This window comes from Gopherus evgoodei, chromosome 15, assembly GCF_007399415.2.
Source record: "Gopherus evgoodei ecotype Sinaloan lineage chromosome 15, rGopEvg1_v1.p, whole genome shotgun sequence".
Classification (NCBI taxonomy): domain Eukaryota; kingdom Metazoa; phylum Chordata; order Testudines; family Testudinidae; genus Gopherus; species Gopherus evgoodei.
The window spans coordinates 28,619,510-28,642,600 of record NC_044336.1 but is presented as its reverse complement, the minus strand read 5'-3'; the positions used below and the strand labels follow the sequence as shown (position 1 = coordinate 28,642,600).

Genomic DNA, 23,091 nt, shown 5'->3' with positions numbered 1-23,091 from the left:
AACAACTCAATTCTTCGTACAGTTCAAGTCCATTTAAATCAAAATGATCACCATGCTTCAGGAGGCTCTCTAGGTCAGGGGTGCCCAACTTTGTGCCCGCGGGCACCATGGCGCCCACAGGGTCCTCTCAGTGCACCCACATACTGCCGGAGGACGAGCATCTGCCAAAATGGTCGCCGAAATTTGGCAGCATTTCAGCACCGGCGCCTCCGGATGACACTGCTTGCCGCTGAATTTCGGCAGCATTTCGGCAGATGCTCATCCGCCATCACGGTCCTTCGTCTGGTGCCTGCCAGACGAAAGAAGTTGGGGACCACTGCTCTAGGTTCTTGCACTTTGTCATTAGTTGCTCTTGTTTTCCTATTTCGTTGAATTTAGTCCCGCTCAGCATGTTGCCAGCTGAGTGAATGGAACCCCAGGCCGACAGCGGGTTGAGTGGCTCACCCAGGGTATCAGCCGCCGGCCTGCTCAGCCCGCTGCCAGCCTGGGGTTCCTTGGGGGTCCCCAGGCCAGCAGTGGGTGTTGAGTGGGGCCGGTGGCCAGGACCCCGGGTGGCAATGGGGCAGCAGCCGGAACCCCAGAGCAGTGGCAGGCTGAGCTGCTCAGCCCACCGCTGCATGCCATCAAAAATCAGCTCGCGTGCCACCTTTGGCACATGTGCCGTAGGTTGCCAACCCCTGCTCTATACATTAGTAAAGAGATGAGCATATTACAGTTGTTGGAGGGCTCTATTTAGCAGTAACGGGGCTACAGGATGAGCCCCGTTACTGATGAAAACTGGCCCACTCCCTTCCATATACCAAACTTGTCACAAATAATTGTCAACAACTTAATCTTCTGTTTTTCGCTAAGATATTGGTTTTTTATATATATAGAAATTGAATTCAGGATTGTTAGCAAGCATTTTTGGCAAACAAATTTGCTCAATGACAATCAAAATGGCAACACAGTACTGCATTCATGCTTGGCTCAACCCCCAGCCTGCTGGTCCAACAGCTGCAGTAGAGGAGGAGATAGGTGGAAAACTGCAGGACCCCAAAATCCACCTCTTGGGGTGTAGAGTGGCAACAGCAGCAGCAAACCCTCAGATCTGATCACATGCCAATGGGCACCACCACCAGCCCAATGGACCATGGTGAAGTTAGCACAGCATCTGATCTCAGGGACGGGGCACCCATGGAGCCACAGCAGCTCATGCTATCCTGTGCAGCTCCCCCTGGATGAGATGGATCGCTGCCAGCCCAGGGGAGAGACACGCTCCCCAGCTAAGGTGACTAGAGCCAGATGTCCTGATTTTATAGGGCTAGTCCCGATATTTGGGATTTTGTCTTATATAGGCACCAATTACCCCCACCTAGGGTGACCAGACAGCAAGTATGAAAAATCAGGAAGGGAGGTGGGGGGCAATAGGAGCCTATATAAGAAAAAGATCCCAAAATTGGGACTGTCCCTATAAAAGTGGGACATCTGCTCACCCTACCCCAACCCCCAGTCCTGATTTTTCACACATGCTGTCTGGCTATCCCCAGCCCAGCCATGTGTGACCATTCCAATCCTGGCTGCCTGCGAGGAAGTGAGTTACTTTCACTGTCATTCCTCAGCAGGTAGGCAGCCAGCCTCCCCTCCTCCCAGCACCTCACCCAACACAGCCCTGACAGCCCTCACGCCAGGGGAAAGAGTCACACTCACAGGTGAGTTCCTTCCCCCACCTCTTCCCAGAGACTTCCCAGCAGCCAATCCCCTCCCTCAGACTGTGCTGCATTCAGCTCTCTAGGACCCAGCAGCCCTGCTCTTACATTCTCCACTGCTTCCCATCTGTCCGGGCTCCCGGCAGAGCGGTGCCCCCAGACCTAGTCATGCCCTAGGCGGCTGCTTGTTCTGCCTATGGCTAAGGACGGCCCTGCCTGCTGGCATCCACCTCCACCCCAGCCTAATGACCTGCCCCTGGAGAGGCTCGTCCTGCAGAGCGGGGAGTAAGTGCAGGGTGCTGCTGGCAGGTGCAGCAAGGACACTGCAGCTTTCATTGCAAGGCAGAAGGCACCAGCCAAGGCCTAACAACTTGTTCTCACAGCAGAGTGAAAAGCAGGCAGTGGGCAAACAGAGGTGAGGCGGGGCCAGTTTGGAGGGACAGGGCCACTTCTTTCCCAAAGGCAGGTTCAGGAGCCAGGCTTCCCCCCACTGCCTAGAGGCATTTCCTGTGGTGTCCCCTCCCCAGGCAGGGTCCTGGCCTCCCGCTACCCTGGGCAGAACTTGCCATGAGCACAGCTCACCTGGCAGCATGGCTGCCCCACTGTCCGGGTCCAGCGTTTGCAGGTTCAGGTTCCAAGCCTGGATTTAGGCTAATGCCAGTTGCTGACAGCGTAGGGCAGGGCCTGCGGGAGGGGAACATACAGAGCAGGCAGGGCGCAGAAAGCGGTGAAGGGGGGGGTTAAACTTGGTCCATTCTGCTTCTCCAGGGGGATGTGTGTGATGCAGCAGGGACTGTCTGTGTGGGGAGTGGGAGAGCAGGGGAGGACTTTAGGGGATGGACGATGCCAGGGCCTGTAACCTGAGCTAGGTAAGGGAGGGGAAAGGTCAACACCTTTGCCCGGGAAGGGGACAAAGGAAGGGAGTGGCAGGAGGGAAGCAGTTTGAGTTTGGGCTTGGGGCTGGATGGGCGGAATTCAGGGTATCCTAGCTAGGATCCAAGCACCCTGAAAGCCCAGAAGGACTCAGTGGAGGGGTCCTGAATGTGCCTGCAAGCTCTGCTGTAACCTGTATTCCTGTTGTCCAATAAACCTTCTGTTTTACTGGCGGGCCGAGAGTCACCGTGGGTCCCAGGAAGAGGGGTGCAGGGCCGGACTCCCCAAACTCCGTGACAACTGGTGGCAGCGGCGGGACATACTGCACCCTGTGGACGGCGCTTCCTGCAGTAAGTGACTGGGGAGCAGTAAAACGAAGGGGTGATTAACCCCTGGGAGTGTGTGCCCAGTGAGAAGGACTTTGCAGTAACAGGGTCCCCCGGGGGATTGCAGCGAGCGGTCCCAGGGGCGGAGGAGTCTGCAGCTCGACCCTGGCAGAGAGGTGGTGACCTCACAAAGGGCTGATGCACTAAGGGTCCCCCTGGAAACCGTGGGGAGCGGCGAGCACCCCGGTCTGTGAGTGCCCAGCAGGAAGATGTATGCCAAGCGGCACAAGTGCGACCTGCTGGAGCTGTGCAAGCAGAGGGGGCTGCGCCCGGGGAGACGCACCAAGGACCAGCTGATTGCCCAGCTGGAGCAGGAAGACCGCATGAATGAACAGAGCCCTGTCTCTGAGGGAAGCAGCCGGGCAGATGCAGCGCAGGCACCAGTGTCTGTCCCCGCTGGGAGTGGTCAGCTGACGGACGAGGGCTTCCCGAGACCCCCCCTTCCTAGGCCTAGGGGAAGGGCGGGGAGGAGCCCAGTGTATACCGAGGGCACCGTGACACCCCCGGCCAGCAGGGGATCCTCCCGGCGACGCTCAGCATCCGTGAAGCGGAGGCGGCTGGAATATGAAAGGGAGCTAAGATGGGCGGAGCTCGAGTTAAAGAGGCATGCGCTGGAGGAGAAGGCGAAACAGCGTAAACATGAGCTGGACCTGGCCCAGCTGAGGAGCAGTGAGGCCCCGGCTGCGGTGAGTGAGGGGGGACCCAAGCCTACAAAGAGCTTTGATAAGCACTTGCTGCCCCGGCGTAAGAAGGGGAAGGACATAGATACCTTCCTGACGGCCTTTAAGAATGCCTGCGAGCTGCACAGGGTTGACCCTGCAGACTGGATTGCAGTTCTCACCCCCTTACCGGACTCCACAGCCGTGGAAATGTACAGCCGACTGAAAGGGGCGGAGGCAGGGGACTACAAACTGTTCAAACAGGCCCTGCTCCGCGAGTTTGGGCTAACTCCTAAGATGTACCAAAAAAAGTTCCGGAGCCAGCGTAAAACTCGTGAGGTCACATACCTACAACTGGTCAACCGGGCGCAGGGGTATGCCCGCAAGTGGACAGCTGGGGCCCAAACTAAAAAGAACCTGCTTGACCTATTCATACTGGAGCACCTGTACAAGCAGTGCCCATCTGACCTGAGGCTGTGGTTAATGGACCAGAAGCCGGAGAACCCGCAGCATGCAGGCCAGCTGGCCGACCAATTTGTGGACAGTCGGGCAGGGGATGGCAGGGAGGAGTCTCAAAGGAGCAGGCCTGCCTCAACGCAGAGAGAAAGTCGTCATGGAACCTCCCAAAGGGGGCCTAGGGAAAACCCCCCCAAAAGGGGAACATCCAGTGTCAGGTCCCTCGACCCACTCAAGGGGATCCACGAGATATGGGCTGCTATTGCTGTGGCCAACGAGGTCACATACGGGCCCAGTGCCCCAAGCTCAGGGACAGACCAAGCAGACCCAACCCGCAGAGGGTGGACTGGGTAAAAACCCAATCGGAGGAGGGGCTACATTCCCAGGAAAGGGGGGCTGGCAACGTACCACCTGTAAATGCTCCAGGTTCCGGGTTTCTGGTTTACCGGGTGGGCGCGGGGCTGCCCCTCCGGAAAGAGTGCATTGTTTCCCTGGAAGTAAATGGGAGGAAGGTCACTGGGTACTGGGACACGGGCGCAAAGGTGACACTGGCCCGGCCCGAGGTGGTGGCCTCAGATCGGATGGTGCCCAACACCTACCTGACCCTGATGGGCGTGGGCGGGACCCCATTCAAGGTACCCGTGGCAAGGGTACACCTGAAATGGGGGGCCAAGGAGGGCCCCAAGAATGTGGGGGTACACCAATATTTGCCCACGGACGTGTTAATGGGAGGGGACCTTGAGGACTGGCCTAGTAGCACCCAAAGTGCCCTGGTCATGACTCGTAGTCAGAGTCGGCAAAGGGCACTGCACCCCGACAACAGGGAAGGTACTCGACCCAAGGTGCAGGACCCTAACCCAGGGAGCGGGGAACGCCCAGGGGCACGGTTCAGAGAGGCTACGGCCTCAAACCCAGCCAGCAAAAGAGAGCCGGTCCCCATCCCTGTCCCAGCTGCTGAGTTCCAGGCCGAGTTGCAGAAGGATCCCTCCTTGCGGAAGCACAGGGACCGAGCTGACCTTAGTGCGGTACAGACCATGGGGAGAGGTTGCAAGGAGAGGTTCCTGTGGAAAAAGGGGTTCCTGTACCAAAAATGGGCTCCCCCAGGGGAAGTAGAGTCATGGGGGATCAGGAGGCAGCTGGTGGTTCCCCAGAAGTTCCGTCACAAGCTGTTGTACCTGGCCCATAACATCCCTCTCGCAGGGCACCAGGGAATCCGGCGCACCAGCCAAAGGCTGCTACAAAACTTTTACTGGCCTGGGGTCTTTACCCATGTCCGACAGTACTGCCAATCCTGTGACCCCTGCCAGAGGGTGGGGAAGGCCCGGAATAAGGGGAAAGCGGCTTTGAGGCCTTTACCCATCATAGAAGAACCTTTCCAGAAGGTGGCCATGGACAGAGTGGGACCCCTCAGCAAAACGACCCGGTCAGGAAAGAAATACATCCTGGTGGTGGTGGATTTTGCCACTCGCTACCCCGAGGCGGTGGCCTTGTCCTCTATTGAAGCAGACACAGTGGCAGATGCGCTGCTGACAATTTTCAGCCGGGTGGGGTTCCCCAAGGAGGTCTTAACGGACCAGGGGTCCAACTTCATGTCGGCCCTGCTCCGGTCCTTATGGCAGAAATGTGGGGTCCAGCACAACTGGGCCTCAGCGTATCACCCCCAGTCCAACGGGCTGGTGAAAAGGTTCAACGAAACGCTAAAGATAATGCTAAAAACATTTATAAACCAGCACCCACAAAATTGGAACAAGTACTTACCTCACCTGCTGTTTGCATACAGGAAGGTACCCCAGAAATCTACCGGGTTTTCACCTTTCGAACTGTTGTATGGAAGGCGGGTGAGGGGACCCCTAGACCTAATGAGGGACGAATGGGAGGGGAAGGCCGCTCCCGAGGGAGTCAGTGGTGAAGTATGTCCTAACCTTCCGGAAAAAACTGGCCAAGCTCATGGGCCTGGCCAGGGAGAATCTGGCCCGAGCCCAGAGGAGGCAGAAGGTCTGGTATGACCGCACAGCACGAGCCCGTGCCTTCGCCACCGGGGATCAGGTAATGGTTCTCATCCCCGTGAGGAGAAACAAACTCCAGGCCGCCTGGGAAGAGCCCTTCAAGGTTATCAAGCAACTGAATGAGGTAAACTATGTGGTGGAGCTGTCAAACCGGGCACATCACCATCGGGTGTACCATGTGAACATGATGAAACCATACTATGACGGGGAATGTGTTGTTGGCCGTATGTGGACACTGGGAGGGGCAGGAAAATAACCCCTTAGTAGATCTATTCCCTGGGACAAAGGCTGGTTCCCCCCTGGAGGCAATTCCCCTCTCTGATCAGCTGACCCGGGCCAGCACGCTGAGATCAGGGGGGTGCTGCATCTGTACCGACAGCTGTTTTCCAACTAGCCTGGACGCACTAATTTGACTGTCCACCGGGTGGAGACCGGGTCACATCCCCCTATAAGATGCTCCCCTTTTCGGGTCACTGGGAAAACTGCCCAGGATCTTAAAAAAAGAGGTCAGGGACATGCTGGCTTTAAAAGTAATCCAGCCGTCTTCCAGCCCTTGGGCCTTGCCAGTGGTGCTGGTCCCCAAAAAGGATGGGTCAATCCGGTTCTGTGTGAACTATCGAAAGCTCAATGCCATCACCGTATCTGATGCCTACCCCATGCCCAGGCCTGACGAGCTCCTAGACAAGCTGGGAGGTGCTCGGTACCTCACCACTACGAATCTTACCAAAGGCTACTGGCAAGTGCCGCTGAACGCAGATGCCAGGCTGAAATCGGCCTTTATCACCCCTCTGGGGCTCTATGAGTTTCTGACCCTGCCCTTCGGCCTCAAGGAAGTGCCGGCCACGTTCCAGCGCCTGGTGGATCAGCTACTGAGGGGGATGGAGAGTTTTGCCGTGGCGTATATTAACGACATCTGCGTCTTCAGTCAGACCTGGGAGGACCACATGTCCCAGGTTAAACAAGTCCTGAACCGACTCCAAAAGGCTGGGTTAACAGTAAAGGCTAAAAAGTGCAAGGTGGGGATGGCTGAAGTATCTTACCTGGGCCATCGGGTGGGGAGTGGCTGCCTGAAGCCGAAACCAGCCAAGGTGGAGGTGATCAGAGACTGGCCTGCTCCCCAAACCAAAAAGCAGGTCCAGGCCTTTATTGGGATGGCGGGGTACTATCAAAGGTTCGTGCCCCACTTTAGTGCCATAGCCGCCCCATCACTAAACTGTGCAAAAAGGGGAAGCCAGACAAGGTGATCTGGACTAAGCAGTGCCAGAAGGCTTTCCGGGCGCTGAAGGAGGCTCTGGTTAGTGGCCCAGTTCTGGCAAACCCAAATTTTAACAAACCCTTTATGGTGTTCACCGATGCCTCAGACACGGGACTGGGGACAGTGTTAATGCAGGAGAATAAAAAGGGGAAAAAAAAACCCATCGTGTACCTAAGTAAGAAGCTGCTACCCCGAAAACAAAGTTACGCAGCCATCAAGAAGAAATGCCTGGCCATGGTGTGGGCCCTTAAGAAGCTAGAGCCATATCTCTTTGGGCGACACTTCACCGTGTACACCGACCACTCTCCCCTGACCTGGCTGCACCAGATGAAAGGAGCCAACGCCAAGCTCCTGAGGTGGAGCCTGCTCCTGCAGGACTATGACATGGACGTGGTCCATGTGAAGGGAAGTGCCAACCTGACAGCGGATGCGTTGTCCCAGAGAGGGGGCCCTGAACTTCCCCAGGTCACTGGGCAGAGTGACCCTGCTCAGTTCAGTCTCGAAGGGGGGAGAGATGTGATGCAGTAGGGACTGTCTGTGTGGGGAGTGGGAGAGCAGGGGAGGACTTTAGGGGATGGACAATGCCAGAGCCTGTAACCTGAGCTAGGTAAGGGAGGGGAAAGGTCAACACCTTTGCCCGGGAAGGGGGAAAAAGGAAGGGAGTGGCAGGAGGGAAGCAGTTTGAGTTTGGGCTTGGGGCTGGGTGGGCGGAATTCAGGGGATCCTAGCTAGGATCCAAGCACCCTGAAAGCCCAGAAGGACTCGGTGGAGGGGTCCTGACTGTGCCTGCAAGCTCTGCTGTAACCGGTGTTCCTGTTGTCCAATAAACCTTCTGTTTTACTGGCTGGCCGAGAGTCACTGTGGGTCCCAGGAAGAGGGGTGCAGGGCCGGACTCCCCCACACTCCGTGACAATGTGATCCAGTGATAGCTAGAGCCGTGGGGCTCCATGATCTCCCCCCACCCCTGCTCCCATCGGATGATTCCAGGATCATGCATAGGGCAGGAGCTCATTCCCAAGGCCAGTTCTCCTTGGGCAGGATCCAGCTGACTCCCCCGCAGCAAGAGAACCTGGCTGCAGGGCTGCCATGGTAGCCGGGCTCCGCCAGCCAGCCACGGCCTCTCTGCCTCAGACCCTGAGCTGACCAGTCTCTTGGTAACACAGGGCAGACTGGAATCCAGCTGGTTCCAAGAGCCCCAGGCAAGGGCAGCGCACAGACGCCCTCCCATGGCCCGGAGCAGTAGGCGTGAGTGTGAACAGGCCACTGGAGAGTATCGTCACAGGACACCCCTACTCCCTGCAGAGCATTACCTGCCCCAGGCCTGCGCTGGACAGCTGCCGTCTACGGGGCGGCTGGCGTGGGCAGCCAGCCAAGCCAGGCCACTCCGTACATCTGGCACTAACCCAGGCCTCTCCTCATGCAGCCAACGGGCTCTCCAGGGAATGACTTGGCCCAGCCAGAGTCTCCGGCACATCTGGTCACATAGAAAGGTGCTCTGCTGCTCTGACGGTGATGGGCCAGAGAGGTGCCATACATGCCCAGGGCTGTGCTGAGAACCTGTCAGCTCAGCTCCCAGCAGAGATCGTCCCCACCCAAACCCCACCCAGCCTCTAGGAAAGACTCTGCCAAGCTCCAGACGCAAACCATGCAGTCCGGCCCTTGGCAGGGAGAGCGTCATTGCTCTAGGTCTCTCCCCTCTGCTGTTTGCTCTTCCCCCTTCACCTGACAGGACACCTCCCTAACCTGCTCTTGGCACTGGGAGCAGCTGATGGGGTGGGCGGTGTGGTCCTAGTTACCAGACAGAAGCATCCAGGCCATGCCCAATGCAGCGATCAGCAGCCATGCCCAGTGCTCACTGCACAGCCACCGCCTGACACCCAAGGAGTCCCGATTCCGAGCTGGCTGGGACAGGAAGTGCTGCCGTAGGGGCCAAGGCCTATGCTGGCTGTTTGCCCTCCTGCCACTCCCTGCCCTTGCTGATTGTCCAGCCCTCTTGGCACCCCCAAGTCACATCCAGGGGCTCATGGGAATGGCTCTGAAACAGAGGTGTCCCTGTGAGCTGCTGGCCAGCTCCTGCTTGGACCCCCTGCTGCCCCAGGGAGGACAAGCCTCTCCAGCTTTGCTTCAGGTAAGGTAGCAAACAGAGCAGCTGCCGCCTGAGGCTCCTGCTTTGGCCTGGGAGGGTGGGCAATGACATTGGCTTAGTGACTGTGGGCAGGAAAACAGCTCCTGGTTCAGTGGGCTCTGGCCTTTTCCATTCACGTGCTGATGAATCACTTGACAGAAATGCAGCCCTCTCTAGGCAGATTTGTTCTGAACAGTGCGGCTTTGTGGAGCAGATTGCTCTGCACTTCCCGGCCAAAAGCCCAGCCAAGCTCCACGCTGAAAGCCAGGAGCCAGAGGGGAGGGTGATGTGGGAAGAAGAGGGAGAGAGTCAGCCCAGGGAAATCCAGGGCACAGCATGAGGTTCCTCCCAGCCCCTCAACGGGAGGCAGCTCTGAGCACTCAGACCATGAGTCAGACCCACAAAGTCAGGAGATTTTAATGCTAAGAAACCCTTTGTATTTGCCATGTCTGCTGAGTGAGCTGATCAGGTCACGTTTTCAGGCATCTCTGCAGCCAGGGGGGTGGAGGGAGCTGTAAATATACTGGGGTTTCCCAACGAAAGCCAAGTTCCCCACAGAATTCCCTGACTCCAGGAGCTGGAGCTTTAATGGAAATCCCAGCTACATTCCAACTCATGCTAAAGTCACAAGAGAGCTGGTGAAGGCCAGGGGTGAGTAACGATGGCCTCATATTGGCTCCCCAGGAAGGACAAGGTGCCCTCCCCAGGCAAGGGAATGGGACACGCAGAGCCCAGTACCCTGGAGATAAAACACCCCCCTCCCTGGGAAAGATGCCAGCGGCAGCCTGGCAAACTGAGGCTGCCTAGGATCCCAACTCACACCTCATTAGCTGCATGGCAGTGACGCTGGGCATCCAGGGACATGTGCCCAGGCCCCTGCCCGGGGATGCTGACAAGACCCACTGCCAGGTGGCTACCTGGCTGGGTGAGCTGTTAATGGGGGGAGTGCTGTCTGGGGCTCTCAGACACCATGGCAACAAGTGGGGTATGGTTCCACGTCAGCAGCAAGAGCCAATGGATGGGACTGAAGGACTGTTATAATGGGGAGGGGGAAGCACGTCACCTTACACATTTTAACCAATAGGATTGTACTATGAAATTCCCTGATGCCATATGACAATTGGCTGTTACCGCTGAGCTCACAGGCCCCCCCACACTCCATCCAGGATGAATCCAAGAGTCCCCCAGACCTGCCCCAGAGCAGGAGGGGGTGGGGGTGCAATGGGATGACCCAGGATTGTGCACAGGACTCCAGCAAACACACACTTCTCATCCCCACACTGCCGTCTTCTGCGCTGTCTGAATCACTGGCCAGCCAAACGCTCCACCGTCCCCCATCCTGCTAACAGCACCTCCAGGAGCCAGACAAATGTATTCTGGGCAGCTTTCAAGCACTTAGCCATTAGCTGCCTCTGCAGCAGCCTCCATGCAGAGAGAGAGATGGGTGCAGCTGTCCCCACAGCTCTCCCCATTACAGCCCATCTCCCTCCCCATGGATTTCCCCACTGGCTCTTGGAGGCGCTGGAATGTGGACCCCCGCTCCCTGCTTCTTCTGATAACTCCGGAGAGAGCGAGAGAGAGCACGGTTATCAGTCTAGCTATGCCCAGAAACATGCCTAAGCCAGAGTGCCCTCACTCCAGCTGGTTCTGAGCAGGAAGCTCACTCTCTATGGCCCATTCGGTCCTTGGCTTCCCTGCAGAAACTTCCCTAAACTCATGTGTTTTTGACACTGGGGGTGTTCATGGGGAGCTGAGCAGCTAGCAATGGGTGGTAACTTTCCATCATGACTGCCCTGGGCTGGATCTGTACTAGGGACCTCGAGGGAGAGGCATCACAGGCCACTGTCACACCTGAGCTAGCCAGTTCCCAGGCCAACACACGGAGGAGATGATGCATGTTGGTTCTGGGGCACAGAGCTGGATGAGAGGTGAGGTCACGGGGGCACGAGCACTGTATCTAGGCACCGCTGACAGCCAGTCCTTGGCACCTATATAACAGGGGCTCCCTCAAAATAAGTAAGCCCCTGACCGACCCTCTAGCCTAGAGGGAGAAGAGAACCACCTGGAAGAATCTTTGCCGTTCCAGATGCCTTGAATTAAAGCAGGAGCACTGGCATCACACAGGGTTTGTGGGAACGGGTTTAACCCATAGCCACATCTGAAATAACCCCCCAGCGAAACAGGAACGCCTGTGTGCTTTTACATGGAAACTTCCTGCCCTGTGCTAGTGTCTGAAAACAGGCTAGGAACGAGGGGAAGCCAGCCAAGCTGCAGGAGTCTGATGCAGCAACACTCAGAGTCTGAATTATCTCTGCTGTGATCTGTAACCTGGGCAAGGGCGATTCCTGGGTCGCCATGTGCCTCTGCTAGCTGGGTAGCATTGCGCTGCCAAACCCACCTGTGTCCCTGCTACGAGAGGGGCTCCCTTCTAGGTCCCGCCCTGTATGTGGGGAATCCCACACTGGGATGCTCCATGTTACTGGATACAAGGCTGGATTCACCCTCTTCAGAGGAAAGGAAGATCAAAATAACAGCACCTAGAAGCGAGTACTCCCGCCCACCCTCCCCTTCCAGGAGGAAGGCCTGTCCCATTGGCTCCATTCTACAGGCACAAACAAACACTGCAGTTAAACTGCCCCTTAGCCCAAGTCAGCTGGCATGGGCCAGCCACGGGTGTCTCACTGCAGTGCAGACATACCCTGAGTGACTTTCCCAAGGCCTTTGAGAGAGCAGGGAGCAGAGCTCTGGGCTCCTGTAGGAGAACAATAGCCAGCATCCCAAAGCACAATAGCTACCACTGATCCCAATTCACAGGTTAGAAAACTGATGCTCAAAGACCTGCCCAAACTCAGTATAGAACCAGTAACAGGACCCAGGAGTCCTGACTCCCAATCACTCCTTGCTGACATTGGCCAGGGGCTCTCCCAACAGAGCGCTGAGGGTTACTGTGCTACTCAGCCTCTGCACTCGTGTTCAGAGCACTCTGTCATTCCGGCCACTTCTGAGCTGCCAATGCCATGGGCCCCTGCCAGCCCCCATGCCCCACACCACCATGTAACAGGAGTGTGGCCTGGTGATCACCACCCACACACCACCTCAGGGTGGCCCTGCAAGCAGCCCCTGCCTCAGCTATCCTCTGAGTCCCTAGTAACTTTAGGCAAAACTTTCTGAGCATTTATCATAACCCAGCCCCACCACCCAGAATCCCCCAGCTCACACCGACTGTCCATCCACACACCTAGTACAGCCCTGGCCTCTATCGCTACACGCAGGCTGGGACTCCCTGGCGTGGCTCTGGCCACCCCACCACATCCAGGGCTCCCTGGCCTCTCTCACCACACCTGACACGGCCCCTCTTGCCACTGCCAGGCTCCCTGGCGTCGCCCCGGCCTCCCCCGCCACAGCCAGGCTCTCCGGCACACCTCTGGCCTCTCTCACCACACCTGACACGGCCCCTCTTGCCACTGCCAGGCTCCCTGGCGTGGCCCGTCTCCCCCGCCACAGCCAGGCTCTCCAGCACACCTCTGGCCTCTCTCACCACACCTCACCCGGCCCCTCTAGCTCCTCAGCTCCTCCACTCATTTCATTCTCAGGTCTGGTCCTAGCTCTCGCCCAGAGACATCAGCGCACTCACCCGTCCATCATTCCCCAGCCTTCAGCCCTCTGCGGCCCAACGAGCCAGCAGGTACCTCCCTCTGCAGCTCTCAGGCTTCAGCCCGCTCTGGCCTGGGCAAGTTTGTAGGTGATCCCCCTCCCTCCCGCAATGGACCTGCTGCCTCCTGCTTTCACCAGCCTGCCCTGACTCCACTGCTCGGCAGGGGCCCTCGCCACTCCCTCCTTCGGGGGCAGCCCAGCCCTGCTTTGAGTGGTCTCCTGACACTCTTTCCTCTCCAGACTATCCCTTAACTTTGGGGTGCCACTCACTTATAACTCCCAGGCAGCCCAGCCCTGCTCTGAGCAGTCTCTGGACACCCTCTCCTCTCCGGACCCTCCCTTGCCTTCAGGCTGCCTCTCACCTGTAACTCTCAGGCCAGAGGTGCTGGAACTAGGGGTGCTGCCATAACCCCTGACTTGAAGTGGTTCCATCCTATCCAGGGTTTACAGTTTGGTTCAATGGCTCTCAGCTCCCCCACTGTAGAAGCTGTTCCAGCCCCTCTGGCCAGAGCAGGGCAGCCCTGCCCTTCTGACACCAAACTAGGGTGCAGCTGGACCAGAACCAGGCTGCTGGGCCCAATTTCATTGAAGACGCCAGCTCCCCTGAGCAAAGGGCTGATCACCATGTGCTGGCCAAGTGCGAGAAACTCCCCCCACCCTCCGATGCTGCGTCTCCCCCACCTGAAGGCCACTTCCCAGGCACTCAGTTGGTAGGTCCTGTGTCCCCACTGGTTACCATGGCAAGGCCCTGGAGAGAATTAATGCTTCAGACCAAAACACTGCAAGCTACAAATCTGCAGCTTAATTAGAGCCTGGGGCCTGCGAGGGGAGCGCTCTGCTGCAGCTGAGCTGCCAGCCCCCCAGCCCCGACTCCCCCTCCCTGCACCAGGGACCCAAGGCAGCAGCACTGGAATCTGACAGCTCTGGCCCAGGAGCCTTCAAGCAGCCCCACATGGGCGAAGGGAGCGTTGTGCAGGGAGGGGTCCACTCTCCACTTGCAGCCAGCTGGTGTGAGGATGGGTCTCCGCTGATCCCTGGCTAGAGACGCTCTAAGCCAACAGGAGAAAGCTCTCCCATCCGTCAGCTTAATTAATCCAGCCCCAAGGAGCAGCGGCCCGCAGGAATATCAGCAGGACACAGCGCACTCACGTCGGTGTCACTTACGTGGCTCAGGGGTGGTTGGTCACCCCGACCTGAGTGGCACCGTAGCCAAGCCAGTGCCTTTAGGAGAGTCAGCCCTGCTGTCGGGGGGAGCGCAGCCCTGCAGAGTGCAGCTACCGCCACGGCAGCACCATGGCCAGACAATGTGACTCCTGGCCAACGGCTGCTTGTCTGACTGGCCACTTCTCCAGCATCAAACTCCAGACTCACGGGGCTGGTTCCACCCCTAGAGCCGCCAAGCAGAGCTCCCTGCAGGGACTGTGCAATGGAACCGGGCAGTGGGCAGTGCTGTCTGCCTGGGGCCCCTCACTTTAAGGGGTCATTTCCACCCCCCGATGAGGGATTAGATGGGTAACAGGTCACCTGCACAGGCCGCTACCATGGCAGCAGGAGTCACCACTTACACAAATCCTGCCTGCAGTCAGGGAGGTGCAACAGGCACAGATACATCGGCAAAGCTGGCCCTGCATGGAGATCCCCTGGGCGCACACTGGAGTTTGCCCCACAATCCTCAGCTAGTGGGGACAAGACCAAACAAGTCACTGACCTGCTGAGTCCAAGCAGCAAAACAAGTGAGTTTCCCAAGAGGTCCCGCACAGCCCGGTATGGCCCGGCCCCGCACAGCGGAACCAATGCTGCTAACAGCAGAGACCAGCCAGAAGAGGAGCAGCTGCTTGCCAGCCTCCCTGCTTCTCCTGCGCTGGGCGTTTCCCTGGGGTCAGCAGGAGGTTCCCTGGCTCCTGCACGCCCAGTTCGGAGGGGCACTGGGACAGGAAGTGACCTCACTCCAAGCAGCTGTGACACACACGACTTAGTGAGACAAGAGGGAGAGCCAATCACGTGGCCAGCATGAGGCATCCCAGCCCAGCCCGGCAGGCTTGGCGCTGCCAGCAGAGGGTTTGCTGGGAAGCACCCATAGGTATCTCGGATTCCTTGGAAGGTGCCACAAACATCACAGCCACACTCCACCCTAGCAGTGCCTCCTCTACTGACCTGCCAGGACTGACCTGTGCTCGGGGCTTCCCTGGGCGTGAGCCGGTGTCAACAGCACAGGGAAAAGCTCTGATCCGGGCCCTGGGCTGGACTGTTAGCTGCAAGGGAAGCAGAGGCTGCTAAGCTCAGGGATCCCAGCAGGAGGAGAGGGCTGCAGGCGGTTATGTTTCATTGCAAGTTCTGCATATTATTTATATGGCTCTGTTGGTGCACGGCAAACCCTGGCAATGGGCTACACCTGCTCTAAGGTGTAAATCTGGAGTCACTGGAGTCAGTCTGGATTTACACCAGCACAGGCTAACCTGAAGGGAGTGAAATCCCTATGGATCCCCATTTTATATTGTTACTGCTCTGCGGTGTCAACCACCACAGAAAGGAAGAGTCCAGCTGCAAGGCAGGAATCCAGAACCTGCCCTGTAGCTGGGACCCCCTTGTCTTAGCCCCCTCGGAGCGAGTCTGCCCTTAGCCCTGACGCACCAGCACCAGCTCAACTCCACCTGCCATGCTAGCATCCATAGGACGCCAGCATCTCTCCCCAGCCAGAATGGGTCCATGTGACAGAGCAGGGAAACCACCAGCAGCCCCGCCCCCAGCACCCCCATTAAGGCCCCCCTACCCCAGGCCAGCACCCCACTGCACCCCCACTCCAAGCCAGCACCCCCTCCCCACCCCCAGCACCCTCACTAAGGCCTCCCCGCCCCAGGCCAGCACCCCCTCCCCGGGCCAGCACCCCCATTCCCACCCCCGGCCAGCACTCCACTCCACCCCCACCCAAGGTCAGCACCCCCTCCCCACCCCCAGCACCCCCAATAAGGCACCCCCACTCCAGGCCAGCACCCCCTCCAGCACCCCCACTCCCACCCCAGCACCCCACTTCAGGCCAGCACCCCACTCCACCCCCCACTTCAGGACAGCGCCGCCTCTCCATCCCCAGCACCCTCACTAAGGCCCCCCCCACCCTAGGCCAGCACCCCCACCCCAGGCCAGCACCCCCAGTCGGGGCAGAGAGGTTTCCTGAAGAAGGCTAGTGAGACAACATCCAAGTGCTGGTGGGGTGGATCTGAAGCAAGTCACTCTAAAGCTCAGTCAGGGAAAGACAGGCCCCGGCAGGTGACACGGAGTTGCCAGGAAAAGGCCAGGAAGGGACAAGGCCCCGGGCAGTGGGGTGAGGGGTGCTGTCCACATGCAGCACTGGTTTGGCTGTTCCACTCGTCACATGAAGCAGCTCCCAGGGCTGGGGTTTCCAGCACCGCCGCAGGGCTTCAGACACACAACTCCCCTGCAGCTCTCCCTCTACAGGGGCTGTACACCTGAATCCCCTGGGGGCTCTGTTCTCACCCCAGCCTAGTGCCACGCTCACCCAGCCCTGCTGCAGCGCAGGCAGAGCCACTCCAGAGCGAGCTGCAGCCTCCCATCCCTTGGCCAAACACTGGGGGACTATCAGAGCTGGTGTCATAAACAGATAGTTAAAGGTTAATGTCTCTTTTACCTGTAAAGGGTTAAGAAGCTCAGTAAACCTGGCTGACACCTGACCAGAGGACCAACGGGGGGACACGATACTTTCAAATCTTGGTGGGGGAAGTCTTTTGTTGGTGCTCTTTGTTTTGGGGGTTGTTTGCTCTTGGGACTAAAAGGGACCAGACGTCCATCCACGCTCTCCAAATCTTTCTGAATCAGTCTCTCATGTTTCAAACTTGTAAGTAACAGCCAGGCAAGGCGTGTTAGTCTTATTTTTGTTTTCTCAACTTGTAAATGTCCTTTTTTGCTGAGAGGATTTTACCTCTGTTTGCTGTAACTTTGAACCTAAGGCTAGAGGGGGTTCCTCTGGGCTATATTAATCTGATTACCCTGTAAAGTATTTTCCATCCTGATTTTACAGAGATGATTTTTACTTTTCTTTCTTTAATTAAAAGCTTTCTTTTTAAGAACCTGATTGATTTTTCCTTGTTTTAAGATCCAAGGGGATTGGATCTGGACTCACCAGGGACTGGTGGGGGAAAAGAGGGGGGATGATTAATTTCTCCTTGTTTTAAGATCCAAGGGATTTGGATCTGTGTTCACCGGGGAATTGGTGAAGTCCATCAATGCAACCCAGGGAGGGGAAAGTTTTGGGGGGGACAGAGTGCTCCAGACACTAGAATTCTGGATGATGGCAGTGTACCAGATCTAAGCCAGGAATTAAGCTTAGAAGTGTCCATGCAGATCCCCACATCTGCACCTAAAGTTCAGAGTAGGGAAGGAACCTTGACAGTTGGAGTCCCCACTTGCCCAGCCTCCCCCTTCTGCAGGTCCTTTCCATGTGCTGCTGGCCTCTGGTACTCCCCCAGGGCTTATGACTAACCAGCCAGAGGCCTCAAGGAATCTGCTAGTGGAGCCAGGGCCATGGGTTGAGTCCTTGCAGAAAGCTGGGAGCTGCAGCCTACCTAGAGGTCACATGTGGGGCTGGCTGAGCTGCAGACTAGCCCAGGAGAACTCCAGTCTGAACAAGGCAGCAGAGTCAGGGTCATAGAGGAAAGGGAAGTGGCCCCAGGGCCATGCGGCAAACCCTGGGCTGGCTTCTGCAGAGGGGAGGGGAACACCACTCCCTGCACTGCGCTCACACCCCTATGAGCCATGGGCCTGAGGTCTCCCCCAGGCAACACAGGAAGAGTGGGCCATGGGGCAGGGAAAGATGCACAGAGAAGCCAAGTGAATTGCCCAAAGTTACCTGCAGCCAAGATACGAATTCAAGACCTCCTGGTTCCCAGTCTGGCACCCCGCTGTGCCCACTACCCGAAGCTCAATACTTACTCCCCCCTTCCTAAAGCTCTGCCTAGAAATCAGGCTTTCGAGTCATGTCCATTTGCTTCTGTGCCCAGCCCAGGCTCCCCCAGCCCCAGCAGAGCTGGCTTACAGGACCCAGAGCAATAGCTCCCCTCCCAGCAGGCAGCATGCACGGCTCAGTGCAGGGAGACACCCAAGCAGCATCACAGATCCCAACGCCAGGAGGGGCCGCTGATCGTCCAGGCTGAGTCTCAGGCCTTTTTCTGCAGCCACATTAGGCCAGCAGCAGCCATGAGCTAAAAAGCAGAGTCACATCCTCACATTCCATCTAAATTGCATCACAACAGTGTCCCATCAGGCTCTTAAGGAGGCTCCTGTCCTAGCAGCACCACCGCCACCAGAGAGACAGATTGTAAGACGTCTAATGAAAATGCTGTTTGATGCATCCTGTCTGGGAAGGATGCACTTCAGCAGCTGTGATTGTGAAATCTCCGCTTCTCTATTGTTTATCTGTAGGGTCTCCATCAGGTTCTTTAATTCTTTCTGTCTGTTGCATAACTAATTTTGTAAGATTTAAGTCAACTAAGGTGGTGGGATCTGATTGGGTAAAGAATTGTTTCACAATGTGCCAGTATTGGTGAAAAACACTGTCATGTAGGACTGTAGTGTACAACGATTGGTTAAGGTGCAGCTCAGCGGAACTCACGTTTTAACTGTATAAACTGGGGTCGAAAAGGAAGTTCCTTGGAATCCACTGCAGGACACAGCCCAGGATCAGAGCTGCCAGAGCTCAACACTCTGACAACCACACTGTGCAGAAGCCAGAGGCCCTGGATAACCTGATCCTGACTGGCCCCAGGAAAAGTTTGTGTCTGCCTCACTGGGAGTGGCGAGCACTGTCTGCTGAGCGTGTGCAGTCTGGTTTGATGACTGTTAATAGAGGTTAAGGATATTACCGTGTAAGGCTCTTTCACTGACCCTGCAAACCCACAGAAGAGTATGCCCCAAGCCCTCGGACCGCGGCAAGGGTGGAGGTGCCTAAACTAACCGGCCTGTGCCTTGAGCTACAGAAGGGCAGAGGTGGGTGCCCTAGAGTGTGCAGGTAACACCCATATAACATGGGCCAGAGAATTGCCCCTTGGAAGTCTGACATCCTAGGGCCTGTACCACAGCCCTGCCCCACAGCCCTGCGTGCTAGCTGCACTGCCCCTCCCTACCCTCCATACACCTCACCCCCCAGCCGAGAGAGGGCATCAAGCCAGCCGGGATCACTGCCCCAAAGCCTGTCTCCTCAATGGGGAGAGAAGCTTGTGCAGGTCAGAGCCAAGGGCACCAGCTGCCTCTCCCTCGGCAGCATTCACTGGGCCACAGCCAGGTCTCTGCCCTGCTGGGGGCTGCTCACTGGCAAGCTCTCGCCTCACGCACAGGTGGGTTTTACTTCGCAACCAGATGAGTGCTGTGACCATGGCCAGGATCCCAACTAGGGCAGGTGAGTGCCCATCCCCCAGCCCAATTCCTGGCAGCATTTCCTGCTTTAGTCACTCCAAGGCCATGTCACCGATGAACCATCCAGAGGGACCACTGAGGCTGAAGCCTGCATGAGGAGTGGGGAGCCTGGGAGGATGAGGGCAGGAAAGTGACAGAGGCCAGCTGACATGTGCTGTTAACTGCAGCTATACTGCCCTGCCCAGCTCCCACTGAAAGACTCGGGGAAATCCAGCAGCTCAGATTGATGCTGCTTCACTTTGTCTAAAATCTTCCTGTCCTTAAATCAGTTTGCACAGTTCCCTAACAAACAGCAGGGCCCTGAGAGACTCGGGGAGGTCCGCAGGGGTGAGGCATCCAAATCCAGGAGGCCAACCAATGGCAGTGGACACCCAGGAGCGAGGGGAATCTGGGGCAGCGCAGGGTGTGCGGTGATGGAAGGGGGCTGGGCTGTCAGCCCAACGGAGCGGCCAAAGCATTTCAGAATGTCTCTCTCCAGCCAAGCCTGGGTGCTGTGGCATGGCATTGCCCCTGAGTGCGGCAGGCAGTGGGACTGGGCTCAGTTTGTTTAATATGTTAAATGCAATAAGGGCATTATTCATAGAAAGAGGAATCCAGATCCCGGCCCTGCCAAGGCCTCTCTTTCAGCAGCATCCAAGCCGAATAAACTGGAATGGAGGAAAGGAAATGCCTGGAAGTAAGGAACAGACAGAAGGTGACCCAACCCAACACAGCCCACTCCCCAAGGCAGGGCCCGGCTCTCTGCTCAGCATTCCCCTTTGAGCACAGCATCCAATCAGCAACAGCACTAACAAAGCTCTCGCCTTCCCCAGGGCGTCACCAGCTAGCTTGAGTAAATCAAGATGGCAACGTGCAATGCTAGTTTTTGTCATTAAGGGCTCAGCTGTATTGAGTCAAACCCACCAGAGCAGACAGCTCCATTTGTGCCTGGTACTCGCCCTCCACAGGCCCAGTGCCCAGGCTGAGCTTGGCGGAAGGGTTGTGCAGGGACGCAGAGAACAAAGCTCAGACCTCTCAAGGAGGATCTTCATCCCGTCCCCACTGACTGGTTCAGAACCCAGAGAGAGAGACTGGCCTTGGGGATTCTCACCCTACCAGACAGGCACACTCCTGGCAGCACGGACTGACACACTCTCCCACCCAGCACCACCTCCGATTAACAGACAGAAGCCCTGAGGCCACAAACCCGGAGAAGCTAAAGTTCAGTTTGAGGTTGGTGCTGGGTCCGGAGAGAGCTACAAGGCGTCACTATCGGGTGCTTTGCTGTTTAAGCTTCGTCTACGCAGCCTCCCACACGCCTGCAGGCCAATCCAGCCAGGCCTGGAGGACGACAGTGCTTAAAGGCATTACTGCAGGGAACCATAAAATGAGCAATACATTTGATAACTGCAAGGTGGTGAAAGAGGAGATAGTCAGGCCCCACTTTAGGCCACGTGTGTCTGGTCCTACAGGCTGGAGGGAGCAGGGAGCTCGGGCCGGGCACCCATCAGTAGCTAGGTGGCAGGTGGTGATGGCAACAGCTAAAGCACAAATGATTCTCAGCTGAAAGCCGAATGGCCCGAGTGGCAGAGGCCGATGGCATATGAGGAGGACAGCAGGCTCCTGTTCCTGTCTCTCGCCAGAGCCATGGCTGTGACTAAGCAGGCCCAGTCCAGCTCTCACGCGCACAGGTTGGCTCAGCACTCGCTGGGCAGAGATGGGACACCAGCAGCTTCTGCCCTGGGAAGGGCTCCAGGGAGCCTGAGGCTGCTGGGGGGATATGTTGAATCAGGGCAGTTCCTGGGAGCCCTGGCCAGGCCCCTCTCAGGGTGGGGGCTACAGGTGCCTTGTTCCATCACAAATGCCTCCAAGAGCGGGTCTGGGAGTGACCTGCCAAGGACTCCAGGGAAATGGCTCTGTTCACAGCAGACTGATCTCTCACGGGTTTTAACGGGGGCGGGAGCAGCCAGGGCTTCTGTTTGCTCATGGTGCTGAGAGGGGCCAGCTCGCCAGCAGCTACCAGGGAAGCAGTGAGCCCTTGAACTCGGCTCTCCGCAGGTAACAGCTTCCCAGCTCCGCTCTGCTGATTGGATGCAGGGAGAGCGCTGCCCCTGGGCACAGCTACCAGGCGTGGGCACAGGGCTCTGACCCAAAAATAAACCCCAGTGAACCAAACAGGCCTGGAAAGTGGGGGGGCAGGCGCCTATTTCAGGCACACTTAAGTTCATCCTGTACAATCCATCCTTCTACGACTCCCCCCGCGGCCTGCCCAGCAGGCGGGTCACGTCCAGCGACCACAGCCTCCGCCCTCTGGCCTGTCTCTCGGGCCCCCCTGAGCCAGGGGCCGCAGAGATCCGAGCCCCACCGCCCCGTGCCGATAAAAGAGTTTCCCACGTTTGTACAAGCGCCGCAATCCAGCGCAGCCCCCAGCAGCCCGGGCTCCAGACCCCCAGGGCCCCGGCCCGGCCCGGGCGCACGTCTCAGCCCCCACCGCAGCAACTGGCGGCGGCGGCGGCCGGCCCCGCCCGCCGGGTGGTTTGTGTTGCCCGGCCCGGATCGATCCGTGGCCCCGTCACGTCCCGGTGCGGGAGGAGGCGCGGCGGGCGGGCGGGCGCCCTTACCTACGTCCGCGTTGCAGAAGGCCTGTTGCGGGTGCACCGGGGAGCAGCTGCAGGCGTCGGCCGGGCGCGCCGCCCTCCAGAGCAGCAGCATCGCCAGCCAGGCCAGCAGGCTGGGCAGAGCAGCGCGCATCTTGCGGGTCTCAGAGCGCCCGTGGGGGCCGCCGCATCCAGCCAGGCGCTGCCGCCAGCTCCCGCGCGAGCCGGAGTCCGAGTCCGAGTCCGAGTCCGGCTCCGCCGGGCCTGGAGAGCCGCGATCCCCGCGGACAGGAGGCTACACACGCCGCGGCTGCCTCCCTTGCGCGGAGGGTTTGCTGCGCCGCTCCGCGAAAGCTGCTTTTAACGCGCTCGGGGCTCCAGCTGCTCCGCCCCGTGGCACGGGGCCAGGCCGCTGCGCTCAGCAGCTCGATCGCTCTCGCCTCTTCCTTCCCCCGGGCCTGCGGCGTGGGTCCGGCTCTCCTTGCCAGGGGCAGGTCATGCCCGGCTCCAGGCCCAGCCCCCTGCCCCTCTGCTCCCCCACACCTGGGGAGTCCCCTCGGCGGCTGGGCTTGGGTCGGTCTTGCCAACGGGCTCCCTCTGGGTCTGGCCTGCCAGCGCCCCAGCAATGCCCAGGCCTGTGCCGCAGTTAGCAGGGTGCCCCAGACGGCCCTGTGGGCCAGCGGGGGGAGGGAGGAGAGCAAGGCCACCGCTGCAGCGTGCCCCCTCCTGTGGGGCTCCGTTCCTTCCCGTGGGGCAGAACCTTCCAGGGCCTCCCCACTGCTGGCAGGAGTAACCTCACCATGGCAGCGACAGGTGCCGCTCCACCAGGAGTGGTGAGCGCTGCCCCTCCCTGGCACAAAGGGCCACAGCGTGCCAGCCTGGCAGGGATTTTAGGAGGATCACGGCCAGGGGGTTATTATCTTCCCCTGAAATGTGAGCACTGGGGGAAGGGGTAGTTTCCTGCCATCACCCCCTCCCCTGCGCTCAGGA

General features: G+C 58.2%; 1 protein-coding gene across 1 annotated transcript in view; it reads right to left on the bottom strand.

Moving 5' to 3' along the window:
- TIMP2 (TIMP metallopeptidase inhibitor 2) overlaps window positions 1-22,441 on the bottom strand; it is a 32,800-nt gene extending 10,359 nt beyond the window's left edge. Inside the window, exon 1 of the mRNA XM_030534095.1 lies at window positions 22,126-22,441. Within this exon, the coding sequence (XP_030389955.1) occupies window positions 22,126-22,255 (130 nt within the window). The 5' untranslated portion in view covers window positions 22,256-22,441. The remainder of the gene's footprint in view (window positions 1-22,125) is intronic.
- Between the last annotated feature and the right edge of the window lie 650 nt (window positions 22,442-23,091).